The sequence below is a fragment of the Littorina saxatilis genome, linkage group LG2 (genome assembly GCF_037325665.1).
Source record: "Littorina saxatilis isolate snail1 linkage group LG2, US_GU_Lsax_2.0, whole genome shotgun sequence".
In the NCBI taxonomy this organism is placed as follows: Eukaryota; Metazoa; Mollusca; class Gastropoda; order Littorinimorpha; family Littorinidae; genus Littorina; species Littorina saxatilis.
In genome coordinates, this window is record NC_090246.1 from 51665330 (window position 1) to 51683827 (window position 18498).

The window sequence follows — 18498 nt, forward strand, 5'->3', positions numbered from 1 at the left end:
TTCACTGGTTAGTGCACAGGCTACTGTCACGTCCGGTTCGAGCCTTGCCTTACGTCGGCAGTCGTACGCGACAGCGGCACTTCCGGTTCACGGAAGTAGTGCCTCGTTGGAAGGTGGACAAATAATGATCCCATCCTGCTTGAGCTGCGCTATACGTAAGCAGTCGTTCGCGACAGCTTCTCTTCCGGCTCCGGCTGGAAATGTTAGTTCATCGGTGTGTGGGCAGCCCATGGCCCTTTCCGGTTTGAGCTTTGCCCTTTGCACGGCAGCCATTTCCGGCAGCTTCGCTTCCGGCCTTGGCAGGAGGGTAGGTCAAGCGGGTAGTGCACAGGTTACTGTCACTTCCGGTTCTGGCCTACGGCCTACCTTTGGGTTCCGAGCTTCAGCTCGTAGGTGGCTCAGCACCAGCTTTGGCATAGCGCTGCTGTTGCTGCCGCACTTCCGGCTCCTCCCGGATTTTCCGGTTCAGTTCCCGCTGCTTCCGTTTGGTCGCCGGTGAATTTCGAACAAGGCTTGCCCTATGGGCATACAGGCTTCTTGCCTCTGTTGGGACAGCAGCATTCACACACTCCGGTGGTGGCCGCTAGCTCCTCTCTCCCACTTTCCTTGGTTTTTGATTCCTCTCATCCTCCCCTCAGTTAGGGAATGAGCACAATCGATTGCCAACAGGAAGGACTTCGGTTGGCAAAGAGGAAGCAGCTACTTCTGGTTTGAAGAATCGCCCTTTGTAGCTTTTCGCCTTTTTGCCTTTTCGCCGAGCCCCCCTCTTCGACAGGGGGTGGCCTCCGGCGTCGGTTTCGTTGCTGGTTCCTCAGGGTTCAGCTTCGGAGCCGGCATCGGAATGCCTTGCCGCTCCTGCGCAGGCTTCCTCCTTCGTGCCCTTAGCGGACCAGAGGAAGTTGCCTTGGCCAGGGTCGTCTCTTAGCCGCCTGTTGGCCTTTCCCCGTCCGCGTGCACCGTTTCCGGTCACGCCGGATCTTCTTTCGCTTCTTACGAAGCCGTTGAGGAAGGATTCGGTTCTGCCGCTCTATGGGCAGAATCTCCTATTCTCTGAGGAAGGGGGCTGACAACTTTTGGAACTCAGTTCCATTTCCGAGACTCTCCTGCGGGCGCTTTCTCGCGCTCTGGCAGATTCCTTGACGCCCTTTCCCCTTAGTAAAGGGCAGGACGCGGAGGAAGTGTCTCACTCCTCTCCACACTTACAAGGGTGAACGAGGCACAGATGAGGCTGTCCTCTCTGCACTATTTCCATGCGGTCTCGTGCGGAAGGGACTTGTTTCTTGCCCACTCCCGGTTTTCTGAGGAGTCGACAAGGAACATTCTCAGTTCGTCATCCTTGGTGGACGGTCTCTCTCCGGCAGCCTGGCCTCTCATGCCAGAAGCAGGGGATTGAGACCAACAGAGAACAGCGGTTCCCTTCTTTTGAGCTTCAATTTGAAAGCAGCAAAAGCAGGCCGCTCCTAAGCAGGCTATACCTAAGCGGACTCAGCCTAAGCGGCCTACGTCCTCAGCTCAGGTGAGATTGTTTCTTTCACAGCCGTCATAGGTACGCTGGGTTTTTGAAACAACAGCCGGCCTTAGGGCTTCGGGGTTTTAGCCTCGGCGGGAGCAACAGCCATTTCATCCGTTGAAGGTGGTGGTTGTTGCTTTCCTTGTGCTTGTGGCTTCGGGCTTCGACATTCTTTCTCTTTCCCAGCGTATGGGTGCTGAGAGGTCGATTTCCGTTTAAAAGGGGGTTTCTGCCTTTGGGCTTCCCCGTTTTCTCTTGCCACGAGCTTCTGGACTCGGTCCAGGTTTGTCTTTCGCCGAGTCTGACTTTGTCTTTCTCTAGCGATCAGACGCGTTCTGGTGTTTCGTCCAAACTTAAGGTTCACTTGAGTTGGCCTCGGAAGTAACATTCAGATTTTCCTGAGGGTGCATTGTCTGGGCATTGCATGTTTGAGAAGTCATTCTTGGCTTGTCACTTTTTCTCAGGTTTTTTGGCTACTCCTCCCCTTTTTGGGCAGAGGTCTAGCTAATGTTCCAGTTTTCTCGGTGCTGGCCTCTAGGCCAGCATCTTTTTCGGCGGCCGAAACTTTTGGTTTCTTACTGTGCCTGTGTACTTTGAGTACTTTGGTGCAATGGCCGGCCTACGGGCAGCAAGGCTCTCGGCCTTAGCCTGTGTTATAGTCTCCTGCCTGTCGTGTTGCGACTTTGACAATTGGTTCTTGTGACTGCGGATTTCGTCTCTTCCTCTTCTCCATCATGCTTGCATGATGTGAGTTGGGACGATTTCTGCTGGGTTGGGCTTCCGGCCTGGTCACCCCTTTTTCACTTGCAACTATGACTATTACTGAGAACTCTGGTCTCGGGAGGCTGACGGCTGGTTCGCTTCACGGTTTTCCGTCTTTCTTACCAGCTTCGTCCTTTCTGTTTCGGGTTTTTTGATTCATTTTCAATTACCTACAAGCAGTCTGCTCTGCGATCACGCTGGCTTTTGTCATTTTGTTTCCGGTCTCCGGTCACATTAGGATTTGGCCACTGCGGGTCCGCATTTGCGGTGCTTATGCACTACCTTAGGTCGCTTCGTCCCCTTTTTTACCCCTCTCTCTGCTTTCGCAGGGATGGGCAGGGGACGACCGGTGACCGTCTCCCTTGAGTTTTGCTCATTGAGTTGGACCCTGGTACTTGATACTCAGGCGTCTCTCTCTTTCCGGTTTGGAGTTTGGTCACGCTTCCGGAGCTGACTGTTCTCTCAACGGCCTTTTGGGCCTCACTCCATCCCAAAGTTTTCTTACTTTGGCATGGTTGCCTTATGGTCTCCGTGAGGGTCGGTCCTTTTCAGGGCTTAGCCGGCAACCTTACGCACGGATCTTTTCCAGGCCATTAGCATTTCCTTCCATTTAAGGGGGGGGGGGGGGGCAGCTTGTCCTTCCCTCTACTTGGTCGGGTTTATCCAAGACTGGGGTCCTTTTCCGGACTGTTTTACGGTTCAGAAGATTGGAAGAAGTGCTGGGCACAGCTTACTGGCTCTCTGAGGTCGTCTTTCGCATTTCTTGCCTGAGAGACATCTCGGCTGTCAATCAGGGTGGTTCTCGGTCCGTTTCTGTCCTTTGGCAGTGGGCCAGTTCCTGGCAAGGGTTTAGAGTGAGTCAGTGGTTGCTTTCTCACGGGATCCTTTCCTGACTTTTGGCAGTGGGCCAGTTTCTTGGCAAGAAATTTTCTTGCCCTCCGCCTTGTCATAGCTTATGCTATCTTTCCCTCGGCTCGGCCCGAGCTCATTTCCAGGGCCTGGGCCTCCTCCTTGGCCTTTTTGGCCTATGGGGTTTGGATGATGTCCTGCGCACAGCTTCTGGCGCTAGGATTTTGTCTTATCAGGTTCTGCAGACATTGCTGCCCTCTGTCAGGATGGGTCTCGGCCTATTCCTTCCTTGGCGGCAGCTGGCTTTTGTCTCTTCAGAACTTTAGAGTGAGTTTGAACTTTTTGATCTTACCCACCACCTTGTTGGAGTTATCTGCTAATATGTGACTCGGAGTAAGAATATGTAATTTAATCGAAAATTTTTAATTAAATTTTCATTTGATTAATATACTTACCCGAGTCACATAGGTAATTCCCTCCCACCTTCCCCGCTTTTAGTTTCTTTGTATTCTAGAAGTCGAATGAGGGTGTCTCGTATCGGGTACGAGATCTGTGGCGTGATGCACGCTACGGGAGGCAACCCAGGGTAGCAAGCTTGCTACTTTTTTGCTTGGGTTGCTTCCCTTATACTATAGACGGGATAGCGTTTTTCAGTCAACCTAGCATCTCGACTGCGTCAATGCTAATATGTGACTCGGGTAAGTATATTAATCAAATGAAAATTTAATTAAAAATTTTCGATTTCTGGCCGCTTCATGAACCTTGAACTTGCTTTGTTTGTCCAGGTTGAGAAACGAATGTGTATGTCAGATGTTGGTATTGACTTCTGAATGTAATCTGGTTTACTTCAGAGGAAACTTTATTTTTTAATCTTTAATGCATTTTTCAGAGTATGAGTTAAAATACAGACATATCTCTGAAGCACCTGCAAGACATCTGCTGGCACCCATTGTATACTTATTACTACCATTATGTGGTGGTTTTCTAAGTGAATATATATTTTTTGTATTTCCTCAGACCGAGTAGCTATATTCTTATGAATGTGGCAAGAGTGCTTCCTGCCCATCGTTTTAATCATTTCTTGAGAAAGAAAAATAATGAGCTGCAACGACCATGGAACAATTAAATTGTTCCATGGTCGTTGCAGCTCATTATTTCTCTACATGTACATATGATCACGCTTTTTATCATGATTATGCCTAGCTTTTTCCAGTACTAATTGAATTAGTACTGGAAAAAGCTGGGCATAATCATGATAAAAAGCGTGATCATATGTACATGTATGTGTGTAAAGTTTGAATGAGAAGCCATCTTACTGCTTTGTCAGTTCTCTAATTGTTTCCGATACCTGCACTAGAGCAGAAATCAGAACATTTCTTTCTTTGCCATTTTTTCTCTCCTTATAATTTCATCATCTGGAATATCAGCAATACACTGTCTTGTTAGTTCAGGTTTTGTTCATGATGGAAATGTAATGATTATTATTTTTGACTGTGTATCAGTCATGGTTGTTTTAGATATGGCAGAAAATGCGGGGTGATTCCACTTGATCAGTGTTGTAGCTCAAGTGCCTACTCAGTATTGCTCCGTTGATTGTTTGTGCATGTAGCTTGAGGTTAGATGACATGCTGGGATATGTACTCAAAAACTAACCTCAAGTTAAGGAATGTGAAAGTTCTGAAGTCATGCTAGGAACAGGTTTCCTTAGCAGCAGTATGAAAATACTGTGGAACGCCCCTTTTAAGACCTTGCTTTTTGGCTCACGTAAGTGTAGCCTATGCGATCGTAACTTTGTCTGTCTGTGCGTGCGTGCGTGCATGTGTATGTCTGTGGTAGAAACTTTAACATTTGACTAAACACCGAAATACTCATTTCACCTGGTTATTATCCAAGCAACAGCTTCAAAATATTGAAGCAATGATCAACATTTCGTCGGCACGTATGTAGTTAAAGTGTGTATCCAAAGAAAACGGGTGGTGGGGGGTTTTGGGGGGGGGGGGGGGGTAAAAACAGGTGACTGGTTTGTGTCGTGTGTGGTATGTAGACCAGGTCAGGGGTCAAGGTTAGGTCAGATCGTGTGAAGGATTGTAGTATAAATAGTTATCACCAAGCTGCAGTTCGCCGATTCAGAGAAGACGATTTCACATTGTTCGGTTTCGTAGCTCCAGAAAAATAGATAAAGAAGATACCAAAGGAGATTTCCTACAGGTTAATCTGCACAGCGTGTTTCCAGTGTCTGCGCGAGGAAGCGCTGTCGAAAGCGCAGTGTCAATCTCAGTGGCAGTCGTGTCCCCGTAAGTAGGCTTCAGACAGATCTAGATCTAGTGTCTCGCACTCTTGCACCGTGTCACCTATGTTTACTGTGTATGTGTGTGTGTGTGACGGAGTGATTGAGTTTGTGTTACTGTTTGTCGATTTCTTACGTGAGCCTTGAAGGCTTCGCCTCTTGTTTTTTTTAGATTTTCTGTTCATAACCTCTTAATTTACCCCCATTTAAAGACTCCCTCCTTTTTAAGACCTGAATTTCTTTGTTTTTTTGAGGTTTTAAAAGGGGGGTTCCACTGTATCTGCAGTTGGGCAACCTCAGGAAGTTGCTTGGTTGAAAAATGGCAGGGAAGCCAATTCCCATGAAAGTGTGTGTCGAGTGTATTTTCGCCTTGCTTGGTTTGGACTGTGCTGGGTAAAGACGTGTTTTTCATTAACTCATCTTGTACCAGTCTTTGTGTGTTGAATAAAATCATATTTTGTTTATATACTGTGTAATGAGAGTATATATGTATGAATTGCAATTTCCATTTTTCAGGCTACTTGTTACTACATTTTGCAATTCTTTTGGGGTAGTTCTTCAAAAAGGATTTCTTTGTCAGTAAATTAATTGTGACCACGACCATATTTCAGCTTCAGTCATTAATCATGCAGGCTTATTAAGATATTCATACACACTTCTTGAATACAGGGAAAATTCACAGATCAGAATATGAAATGTCTTTCCTGTATTGATCTCAAAATGGACAACTGTGAGAAATGTTTTCTTCTCCATAGCAATTGTCTGTCATTGCATCCAGGCAAAACATTTTGACCATCCTATGAACTTAAACCTGTAGCTTTGGCCATATTTTCTGCTCTTATCAAAGGAAATAAATCTGGCACTAATGTGATAAATCAGACTTCAGCAGAAATAATGGCCAGGAATGACCGTTCTTTAAAATAATTGAAGAAAAATGGGTATCGGAAGGTTTCAAATTAGCCATCAGGAATGGCACTCGTATACTGTAAGTTTTAGTTTAAACCCTTGATGAAAGGAAACGGATACATGTATGATCAGTTCCTTCTCGTTTTTTTTAATTATTATTCGACTGTCTTCGCAGTACTGTACTTCAAAAGAAACGAAAGAAGACAACAAACACTACCGAGAGAAAAGACGTTTTTCAATTTATTTACGCAACACTGCACACTTACATCAGTCCATTTTTTTTAAACAGAGACATTAAAAAGCACAAACATGTAACAAAATTAGTAGTGACAAATGAAAACTTGGTCGAAAAGAATATCTAAATTTGCCTTGTCAACACCATCTTAAAAAAAAAAAATCCTGCTGCTGCTGCTAACAATACGGTCCACACACACACTCCCACAACACACGCCCATAGATCTAATGAAAGCATCTAATGAGGAATTGAAGTGAGCTTGTAATGGTATGTTAACTGTGCCAAGGTAAAAACATTCTAAAATCAGAATTAAAAAACGTACCCCACAATACCATGTGATCAATTTGTTTTCTGAATATTAGCAACTTCACACACCGTTGAACACCCACTCAAGAGCTTTATTTTTTCCAGGTCACTAAGATTGAATGTGTCAATATAGCAGTTCCAATCAAAGGAAGCGTCTACATGAAACCTGGCTCGCTTGCTTTGACAAGTAAAAATGTGCTGTGATGTTTTTAAACATCTTTTCCCCATTAATGTATGCAACAAAATACCCACATATTTCCAATGCAAAGCATAAATGTGGTGAACACGCACACTCAGCGGGGTCTTTTACTTCAAACTAAGCCGCACATGCAGATGACAAATTTACATGTTACAATAAAAAAATTATGGGTGAAATCACAAGAAAGTCATCTGCAGCCAGGAGTGAAAGGAAGAAAAAGCACAGTCACAGTCTGTAGCTTCCAGTCTTCATCCAGAACATCCTCTGCATCCGCAGTGAATACATTCCACAATCTTGCCCTGAAACACATAGGCACGTTTTTACTAAGTATTTTTTGTACTAAGTCTTTTTCTGTCTAGTTAATCCACATCCATTCTTAAACTCCCTCCATTGCAAGAACTGATTTTTCTCAGATTTGTGGAGGTCATAAAAAGGGGGGTTCCACTGTATTACTGTCAGTAAGTTAAATTTAGTTTATCCAAAAAATGGAAAACTGTGAAACTTAGCCAAACAGATTGCCTCATAAAGCAATTTTAGTACAGCGTAATCCCCCTTTTACAACCTTCAACAAGTCAGAAAATCAGGTCTTCAAATGGAGGTTAATTTACAGAGGTTAAGAACAGAACATCTGAGAAAGGACGGTCTTAAATTTAACAAGTCGCATAAGGCGAAAATACAACATTTAGTCAAGCTCAGTCGAACTCACAGAATGAAACTGAACGCATTGCATTTTTTCCGCAAGACAGTACACTCGTAGCATCGTCTGTCCACCGCTCGTGGCAAAGGCAGTGAAATTAACAATCCAGAAAAGCGAGGTAGCGGTTGCGCTGAGGAGGATAGCACGCTTTTCTATATCTGTATTCTTTTTAACTTTCTGAACGTGTTTTTAACCAAAAAATATCATATCTATATGTTTTTGGAATCAGGAACGGACAAAGGAATAAGATGAAATTGTTTTTAAATCGATTTCAGAAATTTAATTTTAATCATAATTTTTATATTTTTAATTTTCAGAGCTTGTTTTTAATCCGAATATAACATATTTATATGTTTTTGGAATCAGAAAAGGATGAAGAATAAGATAAAGGTAATGTTGGATCGTTTTATAACAAAATAATTTTAATTACAATTTTTCGATTTTTAATGACCAAAGTCATTAATTAATTTTTAAGCCTTTAATGCAATACCAAAATCCGGCCTTCGTCAAAGATTGCTTGGCCAAAACTTCAATCAATTTTATTGAAAAATGAGGGTGTGACAGTGCCGCCTCAACTTTTACAAATTGCCGGATATGACGTCATCTGACATTTATCGAAAAAATGAAAAAAACGTCTGGGGATATCATACCCAGGAACTCTCATGAAAAATTTCATAAAGATCGGTCCAGTAGTTTACTCTGAATCGCTCTACACACACACACACACACACACATACACCACGACCCTCGTCTCGATTCCCCCTCTATGTTAAAATATTTAGTCAAAACTTGACTAAATGTAAAAAGGAGGAAGTCTTAACATGGGAGTCTTATTCTTAAAAGGGGGGTTCCACTGTATGTATGTAATGAGACTTGCTACAAATATCTCCACTTGGGACATGGTAGTCTTATACTGTACATGCTTGAACGCAGACACATCGTCAGCCAGAATGAGCAGATAATAAAAACCTATACACGTTGAGCAAAGGTTGTATGATTTTCCAACACAAGAAAGGAGTGCATACTGTCTTGCGAATACCATACTTGCTAGCTCACCTCGTTCGGAGAACATGGTCATGTTTCCATATGTACCTACATGTACATTTCTTTGTCAAAACTCTCTTTCAGTCATGAGTCATATGAGAACCACCAGCTGAGGTTAAGGTCGAATTGAAATGATTTACACATAGAATAATATGTCCAGTGATATGCAGTGTGAAGAATGTAAACAAAGGACTTGTGTGCAGCAGATCAGGCAAATAAGAGTACACTAACAGTAGTAATAAAGAACCTATTGGACCGCTTCACATTCAGTGAGCCACAAGGGGGACAACCTCAGCAAATGCTCTCATTGTATTTGTAAAGTTATTTTTGATTCAATTAATAGCCCAGCAGTAAGGTAAGACGAAGAATTCATGTTGGAGGAAACTACTTACCACCTATACAGCCTTAACTTTACTCTGTCAAGGAAAGTTATATTCTGCAGCTTGGATTTTGTCATTTTATCTTTCTTTATACTTTTAGTAACTGTGAGTATGTTCTACTACACAAGTTAGCTATAACATTTATCTGCCAGACAAACTAAATATGTACAGGTCATCTGTAGATTTTAAAATAAAACAGGCACTGTCAAAAAAAAAGAAACTGAAGTGTAAAGTACCCTACACTGTAAACACACACACACAGATACACAAAACATAATAATAGTAAAATGGTACACACCGTCTCAAGCTTAGCCTTTGGTACTCTGCAGATGCAGTTGGTACTGAAGTTGGTATCTCGTGTCTGGATGCAACGTAGACAGCACAGGTTTTCATAACCTTGTTTCTTCCATTTGGCTATGAGGTTCTTGTCTGCGATGTTCTCCTTCAGGACGTACTCGTACAGTTCTTGAGAAAAACAAGCAAAGTTAGAAATTGTCAGTGTTCAAACCACACTTACTGTGCTGTCTAACTCAGTTCAAAACCTCGTGGTAGTTAACCTGCAGAGAGGAGTGGTGATCATTTTCTTACCTGTAGCAATCATAGAGATTAACCTAGCATATCTGTGAATTAGTCCTACATTCATGTTTAATCAAATTCATTGTTTCTTATCAAATGTAAACTTTCATTCCATTTCCCACTTCGAACTCAAAAGATGCAAGTGACTTCAAGTCTTAGCAGACCTGTTTACCCCCAAAACTTGACAAGAGTAATGGTCAAGTAAAAAAATAGTAATCTGATGACCAAAATAGTAACCCAGTGGTTACAAACAACAACATTAGTAACACAAACCTTAGTTGAAGCACATTTGAAAATCGTAGTCTGAACTCAAATGGAGTATTTTTCCCCAAAAATTCTAAAAAATAGTAATAAATTACTCCAAAATAGTAAGGGTAAACGTGTCTGTCTTTGTGAGTTACGAGTTACATAAATTCTTACACAAGGTTATGGGGCTTTGAGAGAAAATCATGTACACACATTCACCAGTAGAGAGACTTTCACAAAGCAGTGTGTGCATGTATTTGAAAAAAATATAAAGGGACAACAAACCATCAGTAGAATAAATCAGATCACCAGTTTGCTTACCTCTACTGATAGCCTTGCGACGATAAAACAGATCAAAGATGTAGCGAGATTTCTGATGGTGGAGTCGAAAGATTGGCCACAAACCTTCCACTTTGCGTTTTCCTTCATGAGGCTCCGTTTCAGCTGTAAAAACAAAAAGAACGTCTTTCAATTTTTGTATTATAAGAATGCACCAGAGTAATTTCCCTCTACGTTTTGGTTTGATCTTTTCCTCTTCTTTACAATGTTTGGTTCACTGCTGTTTTGCTTTTTGTTTTACTGTACTTTCTCTAAATGTTGTCCTGAAGGAGCCTCAGTTGGTAAAAATTTGATATTGAAATTGTGCTGTCTTTCTCTTGGTGAGTAAAGATCTGTTTTATTTTTATACATTTACTTCAGCATCATGTCTGTTAATAATTACACATTAACATGCTTCCATTTGAAACTTCGAGGTCGTCATCGTGGATTGACGCCCGACCAAAGCTAATTGAAGCCCGACGGAGCGAAGCGACGGAGGGTTTCAATTGACTTTGAGAGGGCGTCAATCCACGATGAAGACCGAGAAGTTTCAAATGGAAGCATGTTAATGTTATTGTAATTCAATCTGACGACGATCTCTTTCCAGCTTTCATGCGATGGTAAACAGACAGAATTGGTTCTGTTCTGTTCACACACTACTTTCAGTCCACCTACCTGCAAGGGTCAAGTCCCCAAAAATATGTCTCTGTATTCCTATCTTATCACTCTGCTCCTGTTTCGTTTTCTTTCACATACATTTTTTCTTCTATTTTGATGGGTTTCTGGACAGCAAACTCTAAAACAAATTCTTTTCATCACAAAAGCGATCTTTGGAATTGACTGACGTAGTCCGGAAGAATTCATGCATCAACTTACGTCACGCATTCGACGTCATCACTTCGCATACCTTATGGTCTCGGTATTTCGTTGGCCTTCATATTTCCTACTTGTAAAATGACCCTCAAAGCTAACCGAGACTAGTTGAGGTTTTATCAATGCGCCTCGCCAGCAGGTGGTTAATGGCTTTTTTAGGAGTGGTTATCGACAATAATAATGACCGGTAATTTTTAATGAGTTGGGCCATTCTGACCAATCACAGGATCTGTTTCATTAAAACGCCAACTTGATTGAATTACAATAATATTTACGTTGCAAGGACAATCAACCCCGCCATGTCAGCGGCACCCACTTGTCTATACTTCCTTCACTATGATCCCCATGGGTTTACTCTATGGAGTAAAATCTACATTTAGTAGTACAGCAGTCACTGCAATGTACGACCCCTGGCGTGTTCGGCCAATGACATGAACACACAATCTACTTCGTACAGAGTGTTTTTCAGTGATAATTGCACCCTCTTAGCGGCCACATGCAAAATGTGGACGCAGACACTCATTTTCGGTACAGGTCATACCTGCAATGGGTGGACAGACAAAATAGTTTTCAATAGTAATGACCCCCTGATGAGCGGCCACCAGCCAACCGCTGGGCCCAGGCGAAACATGAGATCGTTACACTGACTTAAACATCAGATTCAGAGGGGAATGGCATCAGCAGTGTTGGTCACTGACCCGAGGTCAGTGTCTATAAACAAGAGCTGCCGAGTACAGTAGAGCTTGTAAGAGGGTACCCAACAGCTATTGGAGCACATTGCCAGTCTTTGTAAGTATGTCTCATTTCTCCTGTTTGTGCATCTTGGTCTACTTCTGGGTGCCTCAGTGTGTCCTGTGTTTGTTGTGCATGACCTTAACATTGACAAGAGGTTGCTCATGATTCACAAATCCCCCCTTTCCTAACCTAGGTGGTGGGTTCAAGTGCTAGTCTTTCGGATGAGACGAAAAACCGAGGTCCCTTCGTGTACAATACATTGGGGTGTGCACGTTAAAGATCCCACGATTGACAAAAGGGTCTTTCCTGGCAAAATTGTATTGGCATAGATAAAAATGTCCACCAAAATACCCGTGTGACTTGGAATAATAGGCCGTGAAAAGTAGGATATGCGCCAAAATGGCTGCGATCTGCTGGCCGATGTGAATGCGTGATGTATTGTGTAAAGAAATTCCATCTCACACGGCATAAATAAATCCCTGCGCCTTGAATATGTGCGCGATATAAATTGCATAAAAAATAAAAATAACAAGAAGGGCAAAGCCCATACGACTCACATGCTTGACCTTGACATGGTCAAATAACTAAACCTAGCAATGACATCATACACTAAGAACTGCTTTACACATTTTTCCTACCAAAATACATGTGACCTTGACCCAAGGTCATCCAAGGTCATGCAACACAAAGCTGTTAATTCAAGACATAGGAAGTACAATGGTGCTTATTGGCTCTTTCTACCATGAGATATGGTCACTTTTAGTGGTTCACTACCTTATTTTGGTCACATTTCATAAGGGTCAAAGTGACCTTGACCTTGATCATATGTGACCAAATGTGTCTCATGATGAAAGCATAACATGTGCCCCACATAATTTTTAAGTTTGAAACAGTTATCTTCCATAGTTCAGGGTCAAGGTCACTTCAAAATATGTATACAATCCAACTTTGAAGAGCTCCTGTGACCTTGACCTTGAAGCAAGGTAAACCAAACTGGTATCAAAAGATGGGGCTTACTTTGCCCTATATATCATATATAGGTGAGGTATTGAATCTCAAAAATTTCAGAGAAAATGGGGAAAATGTAAAAAATAGCTGTTTTTAGGCAACATTTATGGCCCCTGCGACCTTGACCTTGAAGCAAGGTCAAGATGCTATGTATGTTTTTTGGGGCCTTGTCATCATACACCATCTTGCCAAATTTGGTACTGATAGACTGAATAGTGTCCAAGAAATATCCAACGTTAAAGTTTTCCAGACGGACGACTCGGGTGAGTACATAGACTCACTTTTGCTTCGCATGTGAGTCAATAATAAATCCCTGCGCTCAGAACTGTACCCACGGAATACGCGCGATATAAGCCTCATATTGATTGATTGATTGAAATTGGTGTCCCACAGGAATTTTGACCAGCTGACCATAATTCCAGCATGTGGAGCCTAAATCCGTAATAATTCCGGCCAAAACTGAATGGTAAACAGGTCAGGTGTACCCTACCACGACAGGCGCAGTGGCGTAGTGGTAAGACATCGGCCTCCTAATCGGAAGGTCGCTGCCGCCTGGTGGGTTCAGGAAGTTTGACCATTTCCCTTGCCGTCAAATTACCTTTCTAAATATGGTCAATTAACTGAAGATGTCAATCTTTTTCTGAACAGAAGCCGCTTATTACAAATAAAGGGTATAGCTGAAAGTTAGGAAACAGGATTGCGACGTTGACAATGGGTTGTTCAGTACGTCGAGGCACATATGGCAGTTTCACTTTCTCCCGACCTTCCCCTACTCTACTTGTTTGGTTTCGTTCAAGATTGGGTCTGGAGGTCAAGATTTTGCGGGAAGAGGAGAAATTTGGTGGGAAAACTAGCAGCTCAGTCACTCAAGGCTTGGTTTGGAGTCAGGGTCAGAGGAGAAAGCCTCTTGACAAGTAAAAGTTTAACGACATAGACTTAAAAAAAAGTTGGTTGTTTTTAAGGCTGTCACGTTTCACAGATCACAAAAGGTGATTATGAACGGTTAGTTACTGCTAACTAACTAACCACACAACGATCCACTCTCGCAGTCATACAAATAGATAGAATCAACAAAAGTATACGTTTCAGACGCCTGTTTATATACTATCTTGCCACCTCCCTCGAGACTTCACTCCAAAAGATGTTTTTACGTTCAAAACGTAAAAAAAGGTGGCTGACCTCTCAAGCAACCCAAACACAATGGCCTTGCTCCAGAATTTTCAAAAAAATGGATTTTCCGTCTGCAGCCTCCTGAGAAAAACGGAAATTCCGTCTAGGACGGAAGAGTTGCACCCATGAATAGGTCACTGACAAAAAATGCCAGTCATTGAGTCAAAGTCTAGAAAATGATAATAACACGCTGATCCCGTGTATAGACAGGAAATATAGCTGTCTGTAAAAAGCGCTGGTTAAATGCAGTTGTCACAACCCACGTCGTCACCACTCAAATAAAATCACAAGGTGACTTGGTGGTTAAAGGCGCAATGGCATGGTGCACTTAGCTTTTCGTTACGGAGTGGGCGACCCGTAAATAGTCCTTCCCCACTACTGCTTCGTTGATTGGAGTGCCGGCTGGCGTGGAACAAAGCAGGGAATCGTGGGGAAATCAGGCGCCTCACTCAGCTGCTGAAGACAACGGGTGTCGTGTAGGTGACGTCACTGCCTGCCGGAAGACCCCTGCAGACGGTGACGGCCTCACCGGTTATCCCAGCAGCAGCAACAGCATACAGCACCGCGACACCAGGTTACAGCATACAGCTCCGCGACACCAGGTTACAGCATACAGCTCCGTACCGATGAGTAGGAAAAAGGCTCAACAGCCTAATGTAGGTAGCTCTCCTTTAATTAAGCGAATCCGCTTCCTTTGATATAGCTTCCGCCCGTCGACGAATTTCTTGCCATACCCCTCTTGCGCTGAATTACTTTATGCGTTGGAAAATTCCCCCGCTCAGCCAAGAGTCACACCTGACAACCTTGTCAAATAACATGTAGACGGCGAAAAGTGGTCCCTTCTTGACGTTCCCAAAAGCCCTACTGTACATGCAGAACGGCACGTTGTCATGAAATGATGTATCACCAACGTGTTGTAAACCAACAAACTTCTGGAAACAAGAAACCTGCCCTTCTCTCTGGCCTCCAAATGTTGAAGTGCCCAGTTTCATGTCCCCACAAAACAACCTTGAAAATATCACGTGACTCCGCGTGTCACGTATCCAGTTCAGTCACCGCCAGTTTTGCCCTGACAGCAGAAATCACCCACGTGGAACCCCTGCAAAACGAAATCCCCGTGCTGCGCTATGCTCTGTCTGCGGTTTCATACCGTCACCCCGACTCAAGCACAGGCGCTTTCCATCACAATTGGAGATAGGCACCCGACATAGTGTTCCTTTCTCAATCCATGTCACTAAACCGTGACAAAGGCGGAGCATCGCAATGGCTAGATATTGCTGAGGATCATATCTGTGACAGACAGAGGAGTCTGTTATTTACCGCAGAGTTTCCAGTGGATGTTTAAGAAGTGATGTTTCTGTGTAGTGAAAAAGTGAAGAATGTGTCTTTCAACAGTGGCAGGTGAAACGTGATGTTCTACCAGAAACGTCAAGTAAAGAGTAAAACTGTCTTTTCTAAAAGAAGCTGCACATATTCCAGGCAGTGCTGTCGTTACATCTGAATTGTCAGCGTTGGTGTGAACTGTGAGTACCGTAATGCAGCCTGCTCAACACAGCAGGGTTCGACACTAGCGGGGGCGGAGGGCGGAACGCCCCAGAGTTTTGTGTTCCGCCCCAAACATTGCCGGAGCTTGGGGCCCACTCCGCCCCAAGATAAATTCCAACAATGACAAACCGAAAATTCTAATGCCAGAGCCAATCACTAAAAATCGCCAGTCAAAGTCGTCACTGAAATTTGCGTTACGATCAATGCCGCAGTCAAGAAAAAGAAATTGAAATCGTCGAAGGACAATGCCGCAAGGGAAATAACTCCCAGATTGCGCTCTTTAGCGTGAGAGATAAGTATCGCCTTCAAATTCCAAACGCAAAATGTGGCGACACTTCCCTGGTGTAAAAAGACATGGAAATGAAGATGAAGAACAGGGTGGAGAGAAACGAAAAAGGAGACCGATGCAGCCAAAAGCGCGAAGCGCTGTCGTAATTTCAATGTCAAAATAATGGTTGAAAGAATTTCCCTGGCTTCAGTACGATGAAGTAAAACAGACAATCAATGCATTGCCGTCCGTGCAGATCTTATAGTGGAGAACCACTTGGAAAAAGTGGGGATTCTGAAGGTATATATACCTTATATATATATATATATATATACTTAGCATGAATAAGAGTGGGCCCCAGATTTTTGTTTTCCGCCCCAGCAATTTCCATCTCTGGGGCCAGTGTGGCCCCAGGCCAAATAAGTTAGTGTCGACCCCTGCACAGTATGAACAAGATAAAGTAATAAAAAAAATAATGAAATAAAAAGAAATAACGACATGACAAGTGTTTGTTTCTTAATCGAACTGACAACACTGTAGTAAATAAACTCACTCTGTGAAGTTTAAAATGACATGGAGAAAAAAATTGCCTCTGCCTGCTGCGGCTGGCGCGGTGTAGTGTGTAACCCGATCGGGACAGGCGGTCAGTGCGAATGGCCGCGGCATCATCCCAGAAAAACATTGGCACGCTTCCAGACTTGGTATCTGGCCCTCTTTATTTAGCGTGTTCTGGAACATCCACTTTTTCTGTGACTGACAGGCGGGATTTTGAATTTCAAAACCGCCTTGTCAATGTTGCGTTCGTCACTACTTTATTTGAAACTTCACAAAATTTCATTCAAAAAAGCCAATGCTTTCTGGCATAATTTTTCTTTTTGAAGTGACTAGTTCATTCTCCCAAAACAGTCAGAAGACATACTGAACGAGGCGGAGCTTGGCTCCTTTTGTACCACACGTCGCCTCTTTAAGACTAAGAGTTTAAGAACTTATTGTAGTGGCTAAGAAGCATAATTAAGACTCAGTCAGTCACAGTTACACTGTGGGTCAGGATCAGGAATTTTACGCCGCTTGGAACCTTTTTAGGTTATTTGCGCGAAGGGGGTGAGAGCGCACCGCCTATACGTTAAAAACAAACTTAAACTAAGGACCTATCAATTTTTGTGTGTCCTCATAAAAACATCTAAACATGTTACTTCAAGTAACCCCTAGTTTAGGACACCCCATAACCTATACAATTTCCTATCATTGTTTGGGTGTTTGAGGAGCTGGGGGGTAACGAGGGACGTAAAGCACCCAACATACACGCCGACCCCAGTCCTCTTATTTTAGCTTCCCTAATTTAAAATGTTTAAAAGCTGGTTTAAAAGTGATTTTCTAGATTTTAGAGCAGAGGGCCGCTTGTGGCACCTCTGCTTATTGCTGTTGAGAAAGCAGCAACAGATTTTGCCTGGACCACCTGCTCGTCTAGTGCATTCCACTCAGCCACCGTCTGCACGAAAAAGGAGCGTCGATACTGCTCTGTGCTGGCGTCTGGAATGATGTAGCCACGGGTGTTGTTGTAAGAGTACTTGGTGACGATGTTACTTGCTACGCAATCGGGAAAGGTGTTGGCTCGTATTTTCCTCTTCTCTTTATCTATTGGTTTCAGGAAGTTTTCTGGAGGTATTGCTGGGGTATGTCCCTCAATGATTTTGAAGAGAGTGGTGAGTCGCTGTTGTTTTCTGCGCTCTTGTAGAGATGGTAGATTTAGGTCCCGTAGCATCTTTGTTACACATCCTGGGTCTTGGGAACGGTAGTCGCGCTTTATGTGTGATTGGGGGAGGCATTCCTCCTGTGACCGACCAACTGTAATGTACAGACACATCTGCATAGCCCAAAGGTGTCCGTTCATGAGAGGGGCTGCTGTACTAGTAAAGTATTAATTAGAACTGTTACTGTTAGTGTTAATATTATGGTTTTACCCGACCATGTTCATTGTGTTTCTTCTTTTACTTTTAGCACCCCCCCTTTCCCCTGTTAACTGTGGTGTGAACTCCTAAATTCAGTTAAAAAATTCCCACGGCAGCCCAACACTGCATAATTTCTGACTGTGACAAAAAAACTGGGTAAACTGACTAATCAATTCAGATATTTTCACTCAGTACCACATTTCACCAGGAATCGCAATTTCATACTCATACTTGGCTTTCATTACCTTCACGCATTTTTTGGTCAAGCTCATCAATTGTTGGTTCAATCAACTCCCATCCATCTGGCGGTGGTTTTCTACTTCTTCGTACTTTTGGCATCGTGAAAATGTATGAAAGCTTTGCGTATTATACTATTCTCCACTGCAGTTTCGCCTCGTACGTCAATACCATAAAGTAAGGGAAACGTAACTCCTACGACTTCCGTTTCTTAACTTCCTGTGAGGATTCATTATTTCAGAATAGGACTTGGGGACTGTAATAATCCGTTGACCCACCAAAAATAGATATCCTTTTTTTGTTTTTTTTTAATGATATTGTTTGGTTACATATTGTTAATGCATATAACTTTACTTTCTTCTTAAAAACATTGGTCCATGGCTTCATAGTATCAAAGG

At 43.0% G+C, this 18498-nt stretch overlaps 1 protein-coding gene across 1 annotated transcript; it reads right to left on the reverse strand.

The window, feature by feature from the left end:
- Positions 1-6541: 6541 nt before the first annotated feature.
- Positions 6542-18298, reverse strand: LOC138959201 (protein BUD31 homolog). The gene is made up of 4 exons (XM_070330602.1): positions 18109-18298; positions 10319-10441; positions 9474-9640; positions 6542-7353 (listed from the first exon to the last, which is right to left on the reverse strand). The coding sequence occupies exons 1-4, from the start codon at positions 18200-18202 to the stop codon at positions 7303-7305; spliced, it is 435 nt and encodes a 144-aa protein (XP_070186703.1). The 5' UTR covers positions 18203-18298; the 3' UTR covers positions 6542-7302.
- Between the last annotated feature and the right edge of the window lie 200 nt (positions 18299-18498).